This window comes from Primulina tabacum, chromosome 11 (assembly GCF_025594145.1).
Source record: "Primulina tabacum isolate GXHZ01 chromosome 11, ASM2559414v2, whole genome shotgun sequence".
Lineage (NCBI taxonomy): Eukaryota > Viridiplantae > Streptophyta > Magnoliopsida > Lamiales > Gesneriaceae > Primulina > Primulina tabacum.
Genome location: NC_134560.1, coordinates 5,117,653 through 5,138,107, shown reverse-complemented (window position 1 = coordinate 5,138,107; position 20,455 = coordinate 5,117,653). Strand labels below are relative to the sequence as shown.

The window sequence follows — 20,455 nt, the reverse complement described above, 5'->3', positions numbered from 1 at the left end:
TTTTGGAAGCGATGAAATATGATCACTAGCGATGATATTATATTAAAAATTTTGAAAATAATCATTTATCTAACATACATATAAATATATGACTTCTAATTGTGAATTTTCCAATATACCCTTATTCATTTAATGTAGCAAATTAAATCAATAATTTTTTTGATTGGTTATTTTATAATTTATTGTCTATCTTAAATGCTTTGGATATTAATGCATATTGAATTTATCAATTTACCATAAATTTTTTTTGTTGCTAACTAAAATTTATTACTAAAATTAGTGTATTTATTCATGATTACTAATGAATATTTAATATTTATATCTTTTCTTTTCTTTTCTTTTATTTTATAAATTGATTTAAGTTATGATTAAATAAATAGTTACTCAATAATTTAGTGATTTCATTTATGATTCATTATGTATTATGATAATATTTTAGATAATAATGTTTTAAAAATTAAAGTTTCTATTATTATATATTTGGTTCTCAATTTTCAATTGTGTTCTAAATATAATACAAAGTATGGTTATATTAGCATTATTCTATTATGAAATCATCGTATATAATATATTGATTTGTTATCTTGCTTGTTTTTTTCAACCTATTAATTAATTTCTAATTGTATATGATGAAATTACATACATAAAAAACAATTTTTTCTCTTTTCTACATATTAATTAATTTATCACTATATATGATGAATTTATATATATAAAAACTATTTTTCACATTTCAAATAACAAAATTGTTATTTAATATTACTCACTTATTAAATTAACTAAGTTATGTTTACCAATTCATTGTGTATTATTACTATGATTGCAACTTAATGAAGCATAGATGATGACATAGAGTGGTCACCCTAACAACTAATATTTATGTTTAATTATTATTAGTAATTAAAACTACTTTGTGTTCGATGAAATTATTTTATTAGTGAGAATAAATTTGATTTATAAAAATGATTTCTAAAATGTAAAATAACAATTATATCATATTTGTTAGGTGCAATAATTGTTTATGAAAGGTATAACAATCCAAATGTGACGTTTGAGTTGTTTTACGATTTTAAAATATTTTAGTTAATGTTGCATCGTTACCCCGGTTATAACTTTTGGTAAATCGGCAAATGCATGATCGTACAATTGGTATATATAAGAGCCAAAGTCATGAGATCGATTCTCATATATTGCAATTAGTGTAATTATTGATATTATTGGAGTGCAATAATTGTTCTTGTTGGATACATCGATCGAATCATGACGATTGAGCTACTATACCGTTTAAAATATTTGAGTTGATGTGTAATATCTATTTTATAAAAGGAAAAAGTTAAACAAAATTCGCAAGGAGTTAAATAAGTGAATATATTTGATTTATTGTCATGGTGTATTTTTATTTATTTTGTTTTGATATATTTAGATTGATAAATACTCATAAACAAGATATTATTCAAACGATTTTAAAAATTATCTAAATCTCGTTATTATATTTTTCATTATTAATCACCCACGTGCATCGCACGTGATCATTCCTATTATATGTATATATGTATGTATTTGTCCCCAAAATGTTCGGGTCCAATAATTTCTAACTATCGATATACCATTTAAAATTAAATTTTACCATTATCACTTGCTGTAGTTTTTAATAAAATATCAACGTTTCATCTTTTATATTTATATATATAATTAGTTGCAAAATATTATATTTTTGAATGTACAAATATATGCAAGAGTTCATATAGATCTTTTTCGAAAACTGGAAACGTCAAATCAACGGGTGAGATGAAGTCCACGTACCAAAATGATACTCACGGGAAATTTAGGGTCCGATCTACGCAAGCGTCACTAGTCCAGACACGGGCTTCAAAATTACCCTTGGCCTGAAATCACAAATAAGACCGTTAGGAGGGGGCCATGAGGGTGTCCCGGCGTAGCCCCTCCGACGCTCAAGTCAGAGACTGAGGATATATGGGGGGAGCAGCTAAGGGCGCTGCTGAAAACAATATAGTGAATTCAATAATCATACGCTCCAACCTGGTATTTATAGGAGAATACCTGGGCTTGTCATGGGCCATTCACCTCTGGGCCTTAATGATGGGCCGGGAATTTGGGCCGGATCTTGATGGGTTCATCCCTGGGTATCACCAGTCTCCCCCTCCCGAGTCGAACTGAATCGTAGGTTCAAAGTTCGATTGATTGCGTTGTTCTCGGTTTACAACATGTGAGTTGTGCATTTTCTTCCATCCCTCCGTCAGTCTCCAAAAAGTTGGAAACAAATCAAATATCAATCCTATCACTGCTTCATCATCACCTCGCCGCCTGCACGCTAGCCCCAACAGCGTGCGTCCGCCCTTGCGCGCCTCGCCCCCTCGCGCACTCGCCCGGCGCCCTCGCCCGCCCTCACCGAGCTCGTCCGGCGCCCTGCCGAAGCACTCGCCCCCTCGCGCACCACGCTCGCCTGCTCGCCCGGGCGCCGGCTCGCCCGCGTGCCACAGGCTCGCCCTCAAGCTCTGCCATCCCTTCGCCCTAGCGCCTGCTCGCCAGCGCCACGCCAGCTCACCCGCACCCCGCAGCTCGCCCGCCACTCCAGCTCGCCCGAGCACCAGCTCGCCCCTAGCCCCTCGCCTGCCGCTCTCGCCCTCGCCCGCCGAGCGTCTGCTCGCCGCGCGCCCGAGCGCCACACGCCAGCTCGCCCGCGCGCCGCAGCTCGCCCGCCACTCCGGCTTGCCCGAGCGCCTGCTCGCCCCCGCCACGCCACGCCAGCTCGCCCTCACCACGCCAGCTCGCCGAGAGCCTGCCTGCCCGCCACTCGCTTGCCCTCGCGCCACAGGCTCGCCCTCAAGCCCTCGGCCACGCCTTCGCCTCGTCCAATACGTTGAGAAATTTGATATATTCCCTTGCGAATGATTGTGTGATTTCTGATATAAGCCTGCCTGCCCGCCACTCGCTTGCCCTCGCGCCACAGGTCGATCCCCGTAAACTCTGCTCCCCGTAAACATCTTTTGTTATCGACTAACCAAATAAATTTTTCTCTTCCCAAACTCTGCTCCTCTGCTAGGCGATGCCTTAGCAGGAAAATAAAAACTCAACATCTCCACCCTCTAACTCCTCTGCTAGGTGACACCTTAGCAGAAAAAATAAATTTAATTCTCCTCATCCACTATTCTCCTCTGCTAGGCGATGCCTCAGCAGGAAAATAAAACAACACCCCCACCCTCTAACTCCTCTGCTAAGCCGGGCCTTAGCAGGAAAAATCAAACTCTCACCTCATCATCTCATAACTCCTCTGCTAAGCCGGGCCTTAGCAGGAAAATAAAATCAACACCTCCACCCTCTAACTCCTCTGCTAGGCGATGCCTTAGCAGGAAAATAAAATCAACATCTCCACCATCTAACTCCTCTGCTAAGCCGGGCCTTAGCAGGAAAAATCAAACTCTCACCTCATCATCTCATAACTCCTCTGCTAAGCCGGGCCTTCTCCTCTACTAGGCGCAGCCTAAGTAGGTAAAATAAAATTCATATAATCCTCATAATACAAGAACAACCACGAACTTAATATAAGAACTTGGCTTTATTAAATATCAACTGATAACGTAAGACAAATTCAGGAACGAAATACATCAAAAATGAAGTAAAGATATTCTCTAAGGTGGTAAGCGTTCCCATGCCTCTTTAGAGCCTTACCCAGCGCATTCTCCAACTTTCCTCTCTGCTCCTCTTGTATCTCCACAGGACAAAGTTACCCACTTAGAAGCTTCTTCGAATGACTCTACAACTGCAAGACTGAGCTCAAGCTTCCATGCGAATGCTCGTGACCTCTCTTTTCTTCTTCCTTCACGATTCTTTCATAACAACGACGTGCGACTTTTTGGTCCCCGCACAGGACTCCAACTCCTTTTCCCACAGGAAACTTAAGCTTCTGATGATAACTGGAAGCTACTGCTCTAAAATCCTTCAGGGCTGGTCGTCCTAGAATTCCATTATACGCTGACGGGGTATCTACTACAGTGAAGGCTATCATCTTTGATACCCGCCGAGAATCAGTCCCCAAGGATAGGGGAAGAACAATCTGACCCAAAGGCAAGATGACGTGTTCTGCAAACCCATACAGCGGGGTGGATATCGGCTCAAACTCAAATCCTCTCATCTTCATTTGATCCAACGTGCTCTTGAACAAGACGTTCACGGAGCTTCCATTATCAGTAAATATTCTCGCCACATCATAATTGGCAATGGTGGTCGTTACCACCAAGGCATCGTTATGTGGAGTCACAACGCCTCGGAGGTCTTTCGGCCCAAAGCTGATGACGGGGTCTTGTGGTAAGTCTGCACCCATAGATATCTCAAAGTTCTCCAACCTTCTCCCATGTGCCTTCCGATCTCGCCCAGAGTCTCCGTCAGTAACACCCCCTGAGATCATATGAATCATTCCTCTCGTAGGATGGTTATCCTCATTCATTCCCCTCCTCGGTTCGACGAGCTCCTGAGGGACATCTTGACATCGACCTTCCCCTCTCTGCTCTCCGATCCTCTGGTTTATCCATGGAGGGCCTTGACCACGCCTAGGGGGCGAGCGAGACCTTTGTCGACTCCTAAATGAGGATCCTTCTCGTCTATCCCGTGAAGGCAATCTAGCACTGCACCCAACCCTCGCGACTTCTCCCACCTCCCTGCGGGCTCCCTCACCTCCATCACCTCGTCCCGACTCCTATCCAGGGGAACATGGGATGAGAATTGTCTTCTACTACTAGTTCTGTCTTCCTCTCTTTCCCCCGCACCCCTCTTCCTTCCTCCTTTCTCCGCTCCCTCAACTCTACTTCCTCCGGGCCGGCTCTCCATCCTTCTGTACCGTTGGGCATCTTCCAAGTTTACATATTTCTCAGCTCGAGCCAACAGATCATCATAGCTCAACGGAGGCTTCTTGACCAGCGACTTGAAAAACTCCCCTCCCCTCAGTCCTTGTGTGAAGGCACTTATCATAATGTCAGGGGTAGCCGCTGGTATTTCCAGCGCTGCACTGTTGAAACGCTGGACAAATTCTCGCAAAGTTTCATTCTCTTGCTGTTTCATCACGAACAAGCTCAAATAATTTTTCTGGTGCCTCTTGCTGCTAGCAAATCGGTGCAAGAAGGCAGCTGAGAAGTCCTCAAAAGAACGTATAGAGCTGGGCTGCAAAGTGTTAAACCACTGCTGGGCTGACCTCACCAACGTGCCCAGAAACACCCTGCACCTGACTCCATCCGAATATTGGTGCAACAGAGCCACATTCTCAAACCTCCCCAAGTGTTCCTCGGGGTCAGTATGTCCATCGTACTCTCCTACATTCGACTGTCGAAAATTTGGAGGAAGTCCTTCTTCTAAAATGGCTAGTGAAAAGGGACTTCCTCTCTTGGGTGCCGGCGCTCTGCTTCCCAACTGCTGCCTCAACATGTGTATCTCCATCCATATCTCTTCTATCTCACTAACTTCCCTACTTTGGTGGGGCTGTGTCTCTTCGATTCTGCTCTGCTGGCCCTCAACATTTTCTACTCGCTCCTGGCGAGTGGCCTGCTCTTCAATGAACACAGATTCTTGGTTCCTCTTCATAGCCTCATCTACTGTCCGAGTGGTAAATTGACCCAACTGCTCCAGGGTCAACTTCCCCACATTTTCATTAGGACGGGGTTGCTCGACCCTGGTCTCTTGACGAGGTTGTTCAGTTCTTGTCTCCTGATGGGGTTGTTCCTGCCTCGCCTCAGCATGAGACTGTTCGGGTCCCCTCTGAGGACGCGATGACGCTGAGTTAACTCTTCTACTCCCTCTCCTCCCTACCATCTCTACGTCTCAACTCAAATGTTCCCACAAACGGCGCCAAGTGATACTCACGGGAAATTTAGGGTCCGATCTACGCAAGCGTCACTAATCCAGACACGGGCTTCAAAATTACCCTGGGCCTGAAATCACAAATAAGACCATTAGGAGGGGGCCAGGAGGGTGTCCCGGCGTAGCCCCTCCGACGCTCAAGTCAGAGACTGATGATATATGGGGGGAGCAGCTAAGGGCGCTGCTGAAAACAATATAGTGAATTCAATAATCATACGCTCCAACCTGGTATTTATAGGAGAATACCTGGGCTTGTCATGGGCTATTCACCTGTGGGCCTTAATGATGGGCCGGAAATTTGGGCCGAATCTTGATGGGTTCATCCCTGAGTATCACAAAATTTGGTAGACCTGGGCAAGCTCTACCATGCGAATCTCCCTTTTTTGTTTTAAAGTGTGGAATTTAACAAACAAAATATTAAATATTGATTTTCACACACACACGGGGGAAATTTCGATTTTCTATTTAAGAAAATAACCATTAAGTTGTTTAATATAGTGGTTAAAATATGTGAAATAATTTCATTTTTATTTTTTCCCATCAAAAACTAACAATTTCGACAAAAAAAATTAAAAAACTCATGTGAGACGGTCTTATGAGTTTATTTTATTAAACTTATATTTTATTTGGGTCACTCATTAAAAAATATATTTTTTATTATAAATATGGATAGAGTTGTCATGTTTCATAAATAAAAATTCGTGAGATCGTCTCGTACTACTAAAAAATATCGGAAAAATTTGTTGCTTTCTTTTTCTTTGGGTATGCAAAAAAAAAAAAAACAAAAAAAAAAAAAACCAAAAGCCAAAATGTGTGTAGTTTAGAGTTTAGACGTTTCACTCCTTTTGTATTATTTCAATGTGGGAAAAAATAAAATTATTATATAAGAATACGAATTAAATAAATATCTGAATGATTTTTGGTAATTGGGTTATTCATGAAAGATGACCTCCATTGCGGATCATAGATATACCACATATTTTGATTCGTGATGGGCCAAATCTATGCATGTCACAATCTTATGTGAATTACGTGTCATATTAAATCTTTTTATTATTATTATTATTCAACAATAAGGTCAAAATAGTCATTTACACTATTATATAATTATAATACATTAAAATATATGAAATTCGTCATTTAATTTTTTGTTTTACAAATTCATAATTTAAAGTTTGTCTTAACAACAATATTTCATGTTTGTATTTTGTATCATTTTAATCAATGAGTGGTTTTCTAAAGCTATTTCGTAAAGGGTATAATTTGAGGTAAGTTACAAAATTATTCTTATTTGTAAATTATTCATAGGGAAAGCCACCACCATGCTATATTAGGTTAAAGATAAACAGCAATTACAGCAAATACTCGATCCAATTGTCCATATATTAATTAATGCCTGAGTAATTTTTATGTTGATATTGTTAATATGACAAAATATATACAGGTTACAACTGTCATTATGACATGTTTTTTATGACAGTTTGAACTCAACCGTTGTACAAATATAGTATTTCTAACCGAACACAATCAACAAACTTGCAGCCCATCAAGCTTCATTTCGAAAATTTGAAGCATAATTAACAACTAATTTGACCATCATTAACAGCCACTAATGACCCTAAAAATCTGAATTTTGAATAACCCCTTGATCAACATGTAATATCCAAATAATGAGTGGTTAAGGCCATTAAGATGATGATTATTATAGGCTGAAACCATTCATAATCTCTCCCGTTCTAGTCTATAAATATCACCCCAAAGCTGAAAAAAAATCATACCTGATCTTCGTAAGAGACTTATCTTTGGCTATTTTATGAAATATGTGGCTTGTTGTTTCACGATTTTGAATTGTTAAACAACGCTGATGATGCTTCTTGGTCTCGGAGCAAGACATATATAAGATAGAATTATCTGAAGCTAGAAGAAATGTTTGGTCAAACTTTTGGAAACCTTCTCCAAATCATATGAGCTAAACTACCTTATTATATGTTTTTTTATTTCTTAGACTTATGTATTAAATTATTAATCTCATCTACAAGAAAGACACCACAAACACAATAAACTATATGTGTAAATCTAAAATTATCTCAGGCGTAATTAAAAACTGACTCGGGTAGTATAGAAGACCTGACTCCACTTTTATATACCAACAATTTTTCTACATAAAGATGATTGGTGCGATAGAATTACCACATAAAACCTAAAATAGCAATAAACCATATATTATTTTATTCAATTTACTATGTATAAACAGATCCACTTTATTATGAGTAGGTCTATAGTGAAACAGTCTCACGAATCTTTATCTGTGAGACTGGTTAACCCTACCGATATTCACAATAAAAAGTAATACTCTTAGCATAGAAAGTAATAATTTTTCATTGATAACCCAAATAAAAGATTTGTCTCACAAAATACGACCCGTAAGATCGTCTCATACAGGTTTTTGCCTTTTATTGTTTATCATCAAACCTAGCCAACAGCCAACAGGAGGGAAAATGAAATTACTGAAACGCCCTTAGTTCTTAAATTATATCTATTTTCGTCAGGGGTACTTTTTATAATTCCAATTTGTACTCAGTGGCAGTTTAGCAAAACATTTCAACGTAGAGGGGCAAAGTTAGATATATGTTGCTATATAAATCGAGAATTCACACACGGTACACACACTTCCATTTCTCTTTCATTCTCTCTTTTTCTTATAATCCTCAGATTTTCTCTCAATTATATCGCTCCCACTCTCCGATTCTCAGCACCTCTCACGGCGGAGCCACCTCTCCCTCCGTCTTCCTCCACCGTAGATTCACCGTCTCCGGCCCAGATTTTCAAATTCCTAATAATCCCATTTTCCTACTGTTGAATCCGTAATTACCCTCAAGTTTTAATATATATAAATAATACGATATAATATATTTTTCTTTTGATTTGTTTTTAAAATGAGAGAAAAGTGGATTTTATATTTGTGTTTATTGTTTCAAAAAGCCTTCTCTCTCTAATATCCGACGACTCGACTTTGATTCCTAAACTAACATCTCTTTCTTTCTGTTTTTTTTATTTCAAATTTCTTTTTTAAACTTTTTACCTAATTTTAAAAATATCGGAATTGACCTTTTTAGCCCTTTGAGAATCTCGCTGACGTGGCTCTCTCTTGTCTTTCTATCCTTTCGGATTGAGAACGACGGTCAGGATGAGCTACCACGCGCGCTGACTCATGTTTCCTGGCGCGTCACGCAAGCGGAAAGAGATGGAGTCACATCACGGTTCCACGTCCCTGAAAACGTTGGTCCAACAAACGGCCGTTAGTCCCGTTGCGACGTCGTTCAAGGGGGCCGAGCAGAAGCCTCTCCCTTCCAACCGGCTCTTAGCCGGTTACATGGCCCACGAGTTCCTGACCAAGGGAACGCTGCTTGGGGAGAAGTTCGACCCTGCTCGAGCCGAGGCTTTTCCATTGAGCAAGAACAAGCAGGTTCAGAACCGGGCCGAGCCGGCAACGGAAGCCGAGACTAGAGGACAAACGAAGCCGCATGGGTATGCTGAGGTGGCGAGCTTGCTGAAGAGCGATGGGGTCCACATCCCAGGAATAGTGAATCCCACGCAATTAGGGCGGTGGATTCAGATGTAGGGTTTTGCTTGCCACGATCGGGGTATGAGGTGTGGTGCCGACATTTCATTCAAAACTTGATCTTGCATTGTCTTTCTTAATCTCTTTGTTTTTAGTTTAATGTTGTGTTTTTTTTAATGCAAATTTGAATCTTCGTAAATGGGTGTTGTTAAGCTTGTCTTGAATGTTTAACGAAAACCTTAAGATTTGTGGGCTAAGTGAGTCTATGCTTCGTTAAACATCATCGGACTCAAACGAGGTCGGTTCCTCTCATTTTGACAAAAATATAAAACATCTGAGCTGTGTTAATTTGTACTTGGAATTAAAAATTGAATGGGAGTGATGATCATATATATGAAGTTGTGGTGCGAATGTTCTTTTTGTTGTATGGAATAACACATGGCCGGTAATTTATAAGTATTGGGATTCTTGCATGTGAATCTGTGGTAGGAAACAAAAACACAATGTTTTGGTCAGGATTTCTGCAAATGCAAGAAGTTGACGCGATCGACGACCCGTAGAACAAAGCAGCTATAACACATTCAAATTGGATATCAGGCACTCGATACTGTAATTATACTGTAGGCTTAGCTTGCATGCATACTATGAAATGCCAACGAAAGCAAGATCAGTGCATTGGTTTTTATAATTTAATTTTCTCCCTTTAATATATATTGTATTTTGTTAGTCTGTCATGTATACACGCTATATTATTAAGAGAGACAATTAAAACACAGGAAATATATATGTAATATCGATCATATATTTTTGTCTCTTTGCATTTTTTTGTTGAGAATTGCTGAAGGATTTTTTGTTTGAGGATTTTCATTATGTTTATCGACAAAGGTCATTTTAGAAATAAAGTCCTTTCTATTTTGACAAAAACACGTGTGAGACGGTCTTACGAGTCGTATTTTGTGATGTTTACTTGTCAATTTGGCTAGTTTAGTTAATGAAAAGAATACTAAATTATGCAATTGAAACATATATCTGCATGCTTATTTAATTTATAAATTAATTCCAAATTTCTAAGTTATGATTTATAGCTATAGCTATAAATCAAAAACTTTTTATTAGATATAAATAATAATAACCAATTACACTAAGAAATTTTTTTTGGGATATCAAAAAAGAGAAAGAAAATAAAGAGAATTAGGATTGACTCAGAGCCAGACAGTAGATATTGATAAATATTTTAGTGGCAAAAATAAAGCTAATGAGAAAATAAACAATTTGTAATCTTACAAATGCGCAACAAGGAAATCAAAATAACAATAATGTTAGGTTGCGTTTGAATTGAAAGATTCAAGTGAATGTGATTTTAATTTCATACCTCAAATCCATTGTATCTATTCGGTTTTAAAAAAATCCTTGGCTATTCATGATCTATTCGTGCTTGAAGTCTTTAACTTATTATACACGTGAAAAAAACAAGGCATATGCGGTGTTGTTGGTCTTACCTTAATTAATAAATAAGATAATTTCTGTAATGTGCTGGATTGATAATTCTATATTACGCAACCATACACTTTGTACATAAATAATATACTATATTATTAAGTTTGAGACCTTTAGAATAACCAATTTTTGGTGTTACATTCTGTTTTAATAATTATATATATTAATAAAGTGTAAAATATTTAATGTAAGTCACATGTAACTCATCGGATAGAGTCTTTTTTTCTTTCTTAAGTATCAAGTTGTAGGTTCTATTCATACTTTTGTTTATTTTCTATTTTTTTTATTCATATATAAAAAATTACCGTTTAGCTCTTTCTATATTTTATAGTTACATTTTGATCATCGTTTAAATTTAAATAAAATGAATTATAAAAAATATCGTGCAACCACACAACGAGTGCATCGATACATTAGTGTGTATTGAGGCAAAAAATTTTGTGAGACGGATCTCTTATTTTAGTCATCCATGAAAAGATATTACTTTTTTATGCTAAAAGTGTTACTTTTTATTGTGAATATCGGTATGGTTGACCCGTCTCACAGATAAAGATTCATGAGACCGTCTCACAAGAGACCTATTCGTGTATTAATTATAAGTTAGCAATTACTTTTTTTTAATAAATAAATTAAGATTTTTAAAATTTGAAAACGGGTTAAAACTGAAATTGCATGGAAGAGTATTGACGGCGTTGCGTGGTCACCGCGATAGTTAATTGGAGGCAATTATTATGATTTCAATGAAAATAAATAATTTGCGTTACTTTTTCCTCGATTAAATTTCCTTACATTTTTTAATTTATTTTTGCTGCTAAAATTTCTAAATCATTTGTTCCACTTTCTTGTTCCATCCTTGATTGATGACGTTAGTGTCCTTTTTTTACGCGAGGCATGTTTATACAGTTTAAATAATTATCTATATATAATAATTTTAGTTATTTTCAAATTAATGATTTGTTCTTAATATATACATTTAAAAATATAGGTGAAGATATGATTGAAATTAAAATAATTATAATTTTAAATAAAATTTCACCAATAAATTACCAATTAGTTAGTAGATAAGTCTCAACTTTAATATATAGTATGAATATGAATATAGATGTCAAACATGTAGGCAATTATTAATTTGATCCTCGTAATTTCCAATTCCCATAGATCTATTCTATGCAGCCAAATTGAAGGGCTCAACTTCAATTTAGTATTTAATTTTAGGTAAAAACTTATATGAGACGGTTTCACGGGTCATATTCTGTGAGACATATATCTTATTTGGGTTATTAATGAAAATATTACTTTTTATGTTAAGATGATTAATTTTTATCGTGAAGATATGTATGGTTGACCCGTCTCACAAATAAAAATTCGTGAGACCGTCTCACAGACTTTACCGATACATCGGAGTATATTCATTGTGAGTTTGTCGAGCTTTGAAAACTTTTGGATATTTTTATTGATTTTTATTGTTCTATAAAACACTTGAGACAAGTGTTTTTTTAGCAGTTATAATTTCTAGATTTGGGTTTTGGCTTTTTGTTTCATTTAAAAATAAAACAAAAAACACTTTTCAACAATTTATCTAAACGTAAAAATCGTTTTGTGTTTTTTATATATAATAAAAACACTTTTAAAAACTGAACTGATTTAAATATTTTTTAAAACTACAATTTTTGTATCCAAACTCGTTCACAATATCGCAAAATTTTGGAATCACATAATATTAAATTTTATAGCTCTGGAAATAAGAATTGTGGCACTACACGCATGATATTCAACTAATCATGATGACAATTTTTCCTTCAGAGAAAACCCAAAATGAGACTGGTTTGGGTGCTTGGCGATTTCGAATTTTCGAAATAGTTTGGGACATTGTATGAGGATACTATCTTAATCTCCGAACTTGTCGCTGTCCCATTATTATTTTTGAAGCCAGAATGAGAATGAAGATATGATTCCCGCAAGTTCCGGTTAGAAAATTCTCTGAACTCTAAAGAAATGGGTATATAGACGGGAATGACGATCGCAAACCCGTTCCGCTCTGCACATTTAAAAAAAAGGTCCACGTTATATACATGGTGTTTCGAAGTTTTGGGTTAGCGACAATCAATTATTGAAAATTTCCTGCATTATTACATGTTGAGTTTGTCAAGGCAAGAAAAGGACGTGTGCAGAGTAATTTACTTTTCAGACCCCACACCGTCAATCAGACTTGTCAATTAAAAGCAACTTCTCAAAAGTGAAATTTTTCGTTTTGCATCCTTTCACTACCTTAAATTTTGCCAAACCAACCTGTAAATTCGTTTTATTCTCAGACGATCTTACTGAACGTATTTTATGAGACAAATATCTTATCTGAGTCATCCATGAAAAAATATTACTTTTTATATTAAAAATATTATTTTTTTATTGTGAATATCGACACAAGAGTTCATGGGCATAGATCACATAAACATGACACAAACTTCATTAATGATTTTTTTCTGAAAAATAATGAATTACATAGATGCTCCATTTAGATATCTTGAATCCGTCAAGTGAACACCCCTAACATATATACACACAAAACCATGAATGTGTCTATACAAGTAGCTTTTTTCTAGAAACATTAGGATCAAAACTAGTTGCAAATTTATTTTCAAAAGAACTATACATTTGCAGATAATTCAAATAGAAGGCCAAGGAAAGTTGCAAGGTGATCTCAGCTGGGGAGTTTTTTGCTCCTTTTCTGTGAACTACTACTCCTGGCAAGTGCACAACAAATTTCGCCTTTTCTCTTGTTGCTGTTCTGATTGTTCTCATTTTTTATCTCGTTTTTCACTCCAGTGCTTGGCGAACTCTTCGGTTGCGTTTGTAGCCTATCTTTCACAAACAACTTTAACTTCCACAACGTCAATTCACTCTGCACATGCGAACATATATAAGCGGTTCAAAAACTAGCACCGCGTAAAGATCTTAGGATATGAAATGGGACTAATAGGATCACGAAAAATGATTTAAGAAATTCCGAAAAACCTGAGCGTTAATGTCAACTTCCACAGTTTCCCCAATCGCTTGGAAGTTGGGATCGTTCTGGGCAACAATTTCGAGAGCCTTGTTGATGTCCTCAGGAGATAATCGGGCAATAGCAGTCCCTAATCTTTTCTTCTCTTCTGTTGACATCTTTCTACAATAAGCACATAAAATTTCATTTATAATATTAAAGAACTTGTATACTAGGACACTCACGAGAATATGTGGACATAGGAATGTCATCTAATTTATTTTCAGTGAATCAATTCGACCGTTTTTGGAAATAATCTCCACACACTCACGAGCTCCGTTAGTGTATGCTTTGTTTTAGATACGATATACCCCAAAATATCTGTAACAGTGTTAAGAAGACAAATAAAACAAGAAAACACTGCATACCTAGTACCATATGAACAATCAATCCACGGAAAAAGTAATATCTTCCAGAGGAACATACCTGCACTTCTGTATAACCGTGTCTCTGAGTTCTTCCAGATGCATGTCAACCTCATCCAGCTGGAAAGATGAATACAGTTCGTTCAAAGAATTTTATCAGCTCTCTTACAAAGAACAACATGAAGGATAAGACCATCATAAGATAAAATCTAGTCTAGCACCCCAACAAGTATGTCGCTCATTTTTTTTCTTTTGAAGAGATGAGAAAAAGTAACTTGTTTCCGATTACCAACCGGGATTTCAATTCACTTACCTCGAAACTTAAATCTCTTGCCATTTTGGCATGTGCAGCCTCTTGGGCAAGCTGGATATCCAGTTGCATATCCGCTTCTTCATCTTTTAGTCTATTTTCCTATGATTATATAGCTCCAAAATCAAACACTATTCTGAAATGAATTGTACAACCTATTATGAACTACTATCCAAATGTCACCAATCCCGCAAAAAGATAACGGGCTAGATATTAAATTTTGAAGTTAAGGTTACAAAAGACAACAGTTATATTTTATGCATAGGGATCATGCAACAAATGAAAAAAAACTACTACCTCTTCATCAACCTTTGGCAAAAGTTGCAGCCATTTGGTCTCAAACTTGTCCAACAAAGTTTTTGCCATGACATGGACATCGTCCCTTTCCTCGTTATACTTAATTGCATTCTTAAATATCAACCTTACATCTGCACACAGCTCTCGAACATTTTTATATCCAGTTCCATCCTTGGCCTCCATTTTGCTTTTGATAGTACTAAAATCCATCGGCTTCTCAATGACCTAACATACAGCTTCAAACACCAAACATAAGAAAAACAAAAGCAGAGGGTCGTAACTAACACGCTGAAATAAGAAAATCGATAGATAACACGCTGAATGACTTGACATAATTGTATTCTATGCCAAACTCTTAAGACTGGAACAATACCAAAGCTTATAAGCCGAATCAGGTGAGTATACACATGTTGATCAAAGTTTGGAGTACCATTAGTAAAATAAGAATCCTTGAATCACACAATTGTTCTTCATCGAGATAGATATAAGATCTAAATGGCAATTAGTAAAATTTACATTTTGTGTTACAACCTTTCCTTATTTGTAGAAAGGATCACGTGATTACAAATCCAAGTTCATCTATGGGGCTCAATGAACATGAGCAAGGGTATTCTGTTAATAAAATTTAAATAGTCGACAAGATGCAATTTAGTTTTTGTTTGTCTTATGATGAAAAAATCTTATGACTATTAAGAGAACTGTAAGAAGTTCCCAATTTATTCGTAAATGTCTAAGGACTCTCTTGCTTTTTAGCATGCAGACTTAAATGATGTCACCAAATGCATCTTATAGGAAATGTAACTTATATAATTGATCATTCAAATAAAATGGGAGTGTGATCAACAACTTATATCATTCAAATAAAATGGCAGTGTGATAAAATAAGATTAGACCCCTAAACAGCGCCAGAAAATCTCTAATCACTTAGAGCTTATAAGATGTTAAATTATGCCTAGTGAGTGTGAGAGGGTAGGGGTAGGGAGAGAGTTACACTACTTGTGGACTGTCTGTGACACAATGTGCAGAAAGACAACTGATAGAATTACACAGATTTACCTGATAGTAGTCGTGTAGACCAAGACCTACAACATCCACAGGCTGCATAAACGGTCCTGCCCATTTATGCTGAGTTATCTGTAAAGCCAATTCAATTCAAAACAGATCTTAAAGAGACTTAATTACTTGATATGAAGTAACAATATTGAGCAGACTGCGAAGTCATGGAAATATCAACTGCTTTAAGTGAATTTATATTTCCAAATATACCCTTAGAAAGTAGAAGAAATGATGTGCGGATGCCTAGTAGAGCTAAAAGCATATGGAAAAGAAAGCTAGACTATATATTGAAAAGTTAGGAGGACAAGTTCTATAAGTTGCGGAAATAAATAAATCATAAAATATGAAGCACAACAAAATGAAATTAAAGTCGCAAAATTTAGGTACAAAATGTGCTACATTATAAATTTCATTTTTTCTTAAAATCACTTCATACAGCTGACAAAATATTTTCTTCCACAATGCTAAGCAAAAAATGATCAATGACAAGTTTAGTTGTAAGGGGTTCAGTACAAAGAAGAGAACAAAAGTCAATGCTAACCTCAGACGTAGTTTCCCATTATTTAAACAATGACAATCCAAGGAAACAATGAAAAATGCCAATCTTGCTAAGTGAATTTTCACAAATGTTGCACAAATAGATAAGGCACAAGACATGGGTAATCTAACAAGTGCATCTAATTAATAAGCGGTGACCGGTGGGCAATCTAACAAGTGCATCTATTAATAAGTGGTGACCCGTGAAACAACAAGAGGAACAAAATCATGATTTATGAGAAGGTGTGAGCTCCTTAAAACATTATTAACAATTAACAAAACAATTATCAAATGAATTGAATTTCTCCTCTAACAGAATCATGGTCGACAGCAACGATGCAATATAGCAAATTTTAAAATAAAGTGGATCCCACCAAAGTGTGGTTTGGAGATGTGCTACCTGTCTCTGACAAGAAAAACAGTTCAGTTCTTTGTAGTGACCCAGAGTACAATTACAAACCATTTACATTACCTGGCGGATTATAGTTCCTAACTGGCGCATAAGATCTTGCATTCTCTTTGCGGCAGCTGCTTCCCTATTAGCTACATCTTGTTGCCTCTTCTTGAAATTCACTAACGACTTCTCTCTATCTTTTTCTTTCACGATGGAGTTATCTCTTGGCGTGTTCGACTGCTTGGAATTTGTACTAGAGTAAAATCGTTCGATATCATTCAGTTTTTGCTCTAGCTGTTAACAAAAAGAAGTATTACTTAGACATTGCAACTATAGTTATCAAAATCAATTGCGAAAACGATAAAAAATACTTCTTGATTTGCAAAAAAATTTGATGCATTGTTGGTATAAAAACAAAATGCCCAAAAATGTTAGCAGATATAAACTACTTGAACGGCGATGATCTTAAAACAATAATGTTTACAATGCAACATGTCAAGATTAAAATGGATCAACTTAAAATAAATAATCAATTCAACGACAATTCGAAAAAAAAGTAACTCATGTACACCTTCAGAAAAAAGTATAGCATGATGAAAGGAGTGATATATCAGTAAATAATAAGAAAACAATTAAAACACTATGTTTCCAAGAATTCTTACCTCATCGACTTCCACACAAATTTCATCCACACGTCGATTTAAGCTCTCAACTTCGATATTTACTTGTGAACCAACAGCGAGTGTGTCATGAACCAGCCCATGCTCTGCGTCCATCAGCTGCCAAAAAGATTGGTTATATGAACACTCCTATAACAAGTTTTAATTCATTCAAGATTAAAAAAATTTGAAGGACCTAAAAGATTATCCTCGTTGCCCAGGAACACATAGTAAACAAACCTAAGAATTATCAAGAAACAATCCCAAATAAATCGATCCCTTAAAAGTAAAAACACAGTGATAAAACTAGAGCTTTGCTCTACTTTAGAGGAAAATTAAAGAAAATACTGAATAAAAATTCCAACTAAACAAGAAATTAATGAATACGAAAGACTCAATTTTTTGTAGCGATTCTTCCCCAAAAAGCTTACCTTGGGTTTCGCAGGTGGACGATGAGCAGCAGCAGGAATATGATTGACGCGCGTCGTACGATGATTTTAATTTCTAAATGCCAATTTTAAAATTATTTTTTATAATCAATTCCGATTTTTCTCATTTTAAATTTTTTTAAATAGAAACCTTCATAAAAAAATTAAATCATATTACTATAATAAAAATCTCCTTATTACATTATCCATATAAATTACAAATATGTTTAATTTAGGTGCATTATTATTTTCTTTTAAAAAACACATTATCCAAACAATACTTACAAATTATAACAATTATTTTTAATATGTATGAAAATAATTATCCACAAAATTTTATAATGAAATAATACAACGCATACACGGTTATACCGGCATATATAGTTCATAGTTACACAAGTATATATTGTTAGGGAGTTGATATTTGTACTCCGCTTCATGCCATTTGCACTTCATTTGTGAATAAATTTAACATACATTTTATATAAAAAGTAAAATACATATAACACAAAATGAAATATAACTATCAACAAACTAAGGCAAAAACTTGTGTGAGACGGTCTCACGAGTCGTATTTTGTAGACAGATCTTTTATTTGGGTCATCCATGAAAAAATATTATTTTTTATGCTAAGAGTATTACTTTTTATTGTGAATATCGGTAGGGTTGACTTATCTCAAAGATAAAGATTCGTGAGAACATCTCACAAGAAACTTACTCCATCACTAATAACAAGATACATCATATAACAAAGAGATAGAGTAATGCAATAAATAAGCATGCAAAGCCCAAAACTTCCGTGGACTACGACCACATTTCAAAAATCTCACGTGTTTTAACTTTATTAATTTAGTTTATTACATTAAAACTCGGAGTGAATAATTGAAAAGTTTATATTGAAATAATTATTGAGAATATTATGCGAATTGCCTAAAGAATTGATTTGAAAAAATTAAGAGATTATTTTGATGTCGGGATTAGAACTGAAAGATCTAAATGTGTGTGTGTGTGTGTTTTTTTTTTTTAAAATGAATTGCTACCAATTTCCTACAAAAAAAACAAAAAGAGTAGTCCAAGCCCATCTTTCCATCAGGCAAACCCCAAAAAAGCTTCACGATTATTTTATCCTCTCTTTTTTTCTTTTAATATACGCAACAGCTAGGCCCAGTTTTAGGCTTTTTTCCAACAGCTGGCCCAGTTAAATGTAGTGATATATCTATTACGGTTTTCTTACCTAGGTGTTGGCAAACGAATCGAGTCAATTCGTGAGTTTTTGTAGCGAGTTTGTTAATTATTTGTTTTGTATTTGAAATTATCAATTTCAAATTGAATTCAAATAGGTTCGAAATTTTTTTGAGTAGAATTCGAGCTACAATTATTTTGTTAGATAGTTCGTTAGTTGCTTTGAAACTTTCGAACCTTAAGATCCGAGAAATAATTTGAATAGCTCGCGAATATGTTCAAATATTTAGAGCCAAACACGAACTCGAACAAAACAATTTAAAATTTTCGAGTTTTGAAATAAGCTCGAATATACTCAATTCGAGTCAAATTCGAATTTTAAATTTTTACTAATATTCTATTCGATTCATTTTGTTTACACCTATACTTCAATTTCATGAGTGTTTTTTTTTGTTTTTTTAATTAATTTATATATATATATATATATATATATATATATATATATATAAACAATTGTCAAAAGATGGGGTTTGAGGAACTGGAGTTTGGAGATTTATTAAAATTTTGATAAATATTATTATGTTTCATTATTTAAATAAAAAAATCTTATTAATATTGATAATAATGATAATATTAATAAAAATATATGAAATAAATTAATAATGGTAGTAATAAAACTAAAATATTTAAAAGTAACAACAAATTTAATAAATAGTAATATAAAAAAATGGGGGATGAACAAGATTTCAATTAAACCAAAATTATTTGTAAAATCAATTTAATTTAAAAACTAATATCAAACAAACCGAACCAAATTAGAATAGTGTATTTTGGTTTGTATCTAAATCAACCAAATCAAAAGGGAAAAAATAGAAGTCCCTTTTTAGTAGTTTATTAATTTTGTTATATTTAAAATTTTAACTTTATGACTATTATTATTATTAATTTATTTTATATGATTTATTATTATTATTATTGTTCAACATTAGTAGTTTTTTTAAACAATGAAAAGGGATAATAGGATATGAATCAATATTATAATTAATTCTAATTTGGTTAGATTTATTTGAATTTAATTTTTGAATTATATCAATTTTGTCGATCATTTTGGTTTAGTTGAAATTTGGTTCATCCTTAATTTTCCTAATATTATCAGGCAAAAACTTGTGTGAGCCGGTTTCACAGGTCATATTTTTTGAGACAGATATCTTATTTGGGTCATTCATGAAAAATTATTACTTTTTATGCTAAGAGTATTAC

The 20,455-nt window shown here is 35.1% G+C and overlaps 2 protein-coding genes across 2 annotated transcripts; one reads left to right on the top strand and one right to left on the bottom strand.

Annotated features, from left to right (window-relative positions):
- The first annotated feature begins 8,540 nt into the window (after positions 1-8,540).
- On the top strand, positions 8,541-10,230 carry LOC142518121 (uncharacterized). Its single transcript, XM_075620803.1, has one exon. The coding sequence runs from the start codon at positions 9,080-9,082 to the stop codon at positions 9,488-9,490; it is 411 nt and encodes a 136-aa protein (XP_075476918.1). The 5' UTR covers positions 8,541-9,079; the 3' UTR covers positions 9,491-10,230.
- A 3,138-nt stretch (positions 10,231-13,368) lies between these two features.
- Positions 13,369-18,121, bottom strand: LOC142518657 (transcription factor GTE1-like). The gene is made up of 9 exons (XM_075621450.1): positions 18,017-18,121; positions 17,589-17,705; positions 17,005-17,220; positions 15,996-16,073; positions 14,940-15,164; positions 14,646-14,744; positions 14,394-14,452; positions 13,940-14,090; positions 13,369-13,826 (listed from the first exon to the last, which is right to left on the bottom strand). Exons 2-9 carry the CDS (start codon positions 17,700-17,702, stop codon positions 13,626-13,628), a joined length of 1,143 nt encoding a protein of 380 aa, XP_075477565.1. The 5' UTR covers positions 17,703-17,705; positions 18,017-18,121; the 3' UTR covers positions 13,369-13,625.
- Between the last annotated feature and the right edge of the window lie 2,334 nt (positions 18,122-20,455).

Coding starts and splice junctions, on each gene's coding strand:
- LOC142518121 (XM_075620803.1), top strand. CDS start 9,080: ATGTTTCCTGGCGCGTCACGCAAGCGGAAAGAGATGGAGTCACATCAC.
- LOC142518657 (XM_075621450.1), bottom strand. CDS start 17,702: ATGGACGCAGAGCATGGGCTGGTTCATGACACACTCGCTGTTGGTTCA. Junction 17,221..17,588: donor TTTGTGTGGAAGTCGATGAG/GTAAGAATTCTT, acceptor TTTTGTTAACAG/CTAGAGCAAAAACTGAATGA. Junction 14,091..14,393: donor ACGGTTATACAGAAGTGCAG/GTATGTTCCTCT, acceptor TGCTTATTGTAG/AAAGATGTCAACAGAAGAGA.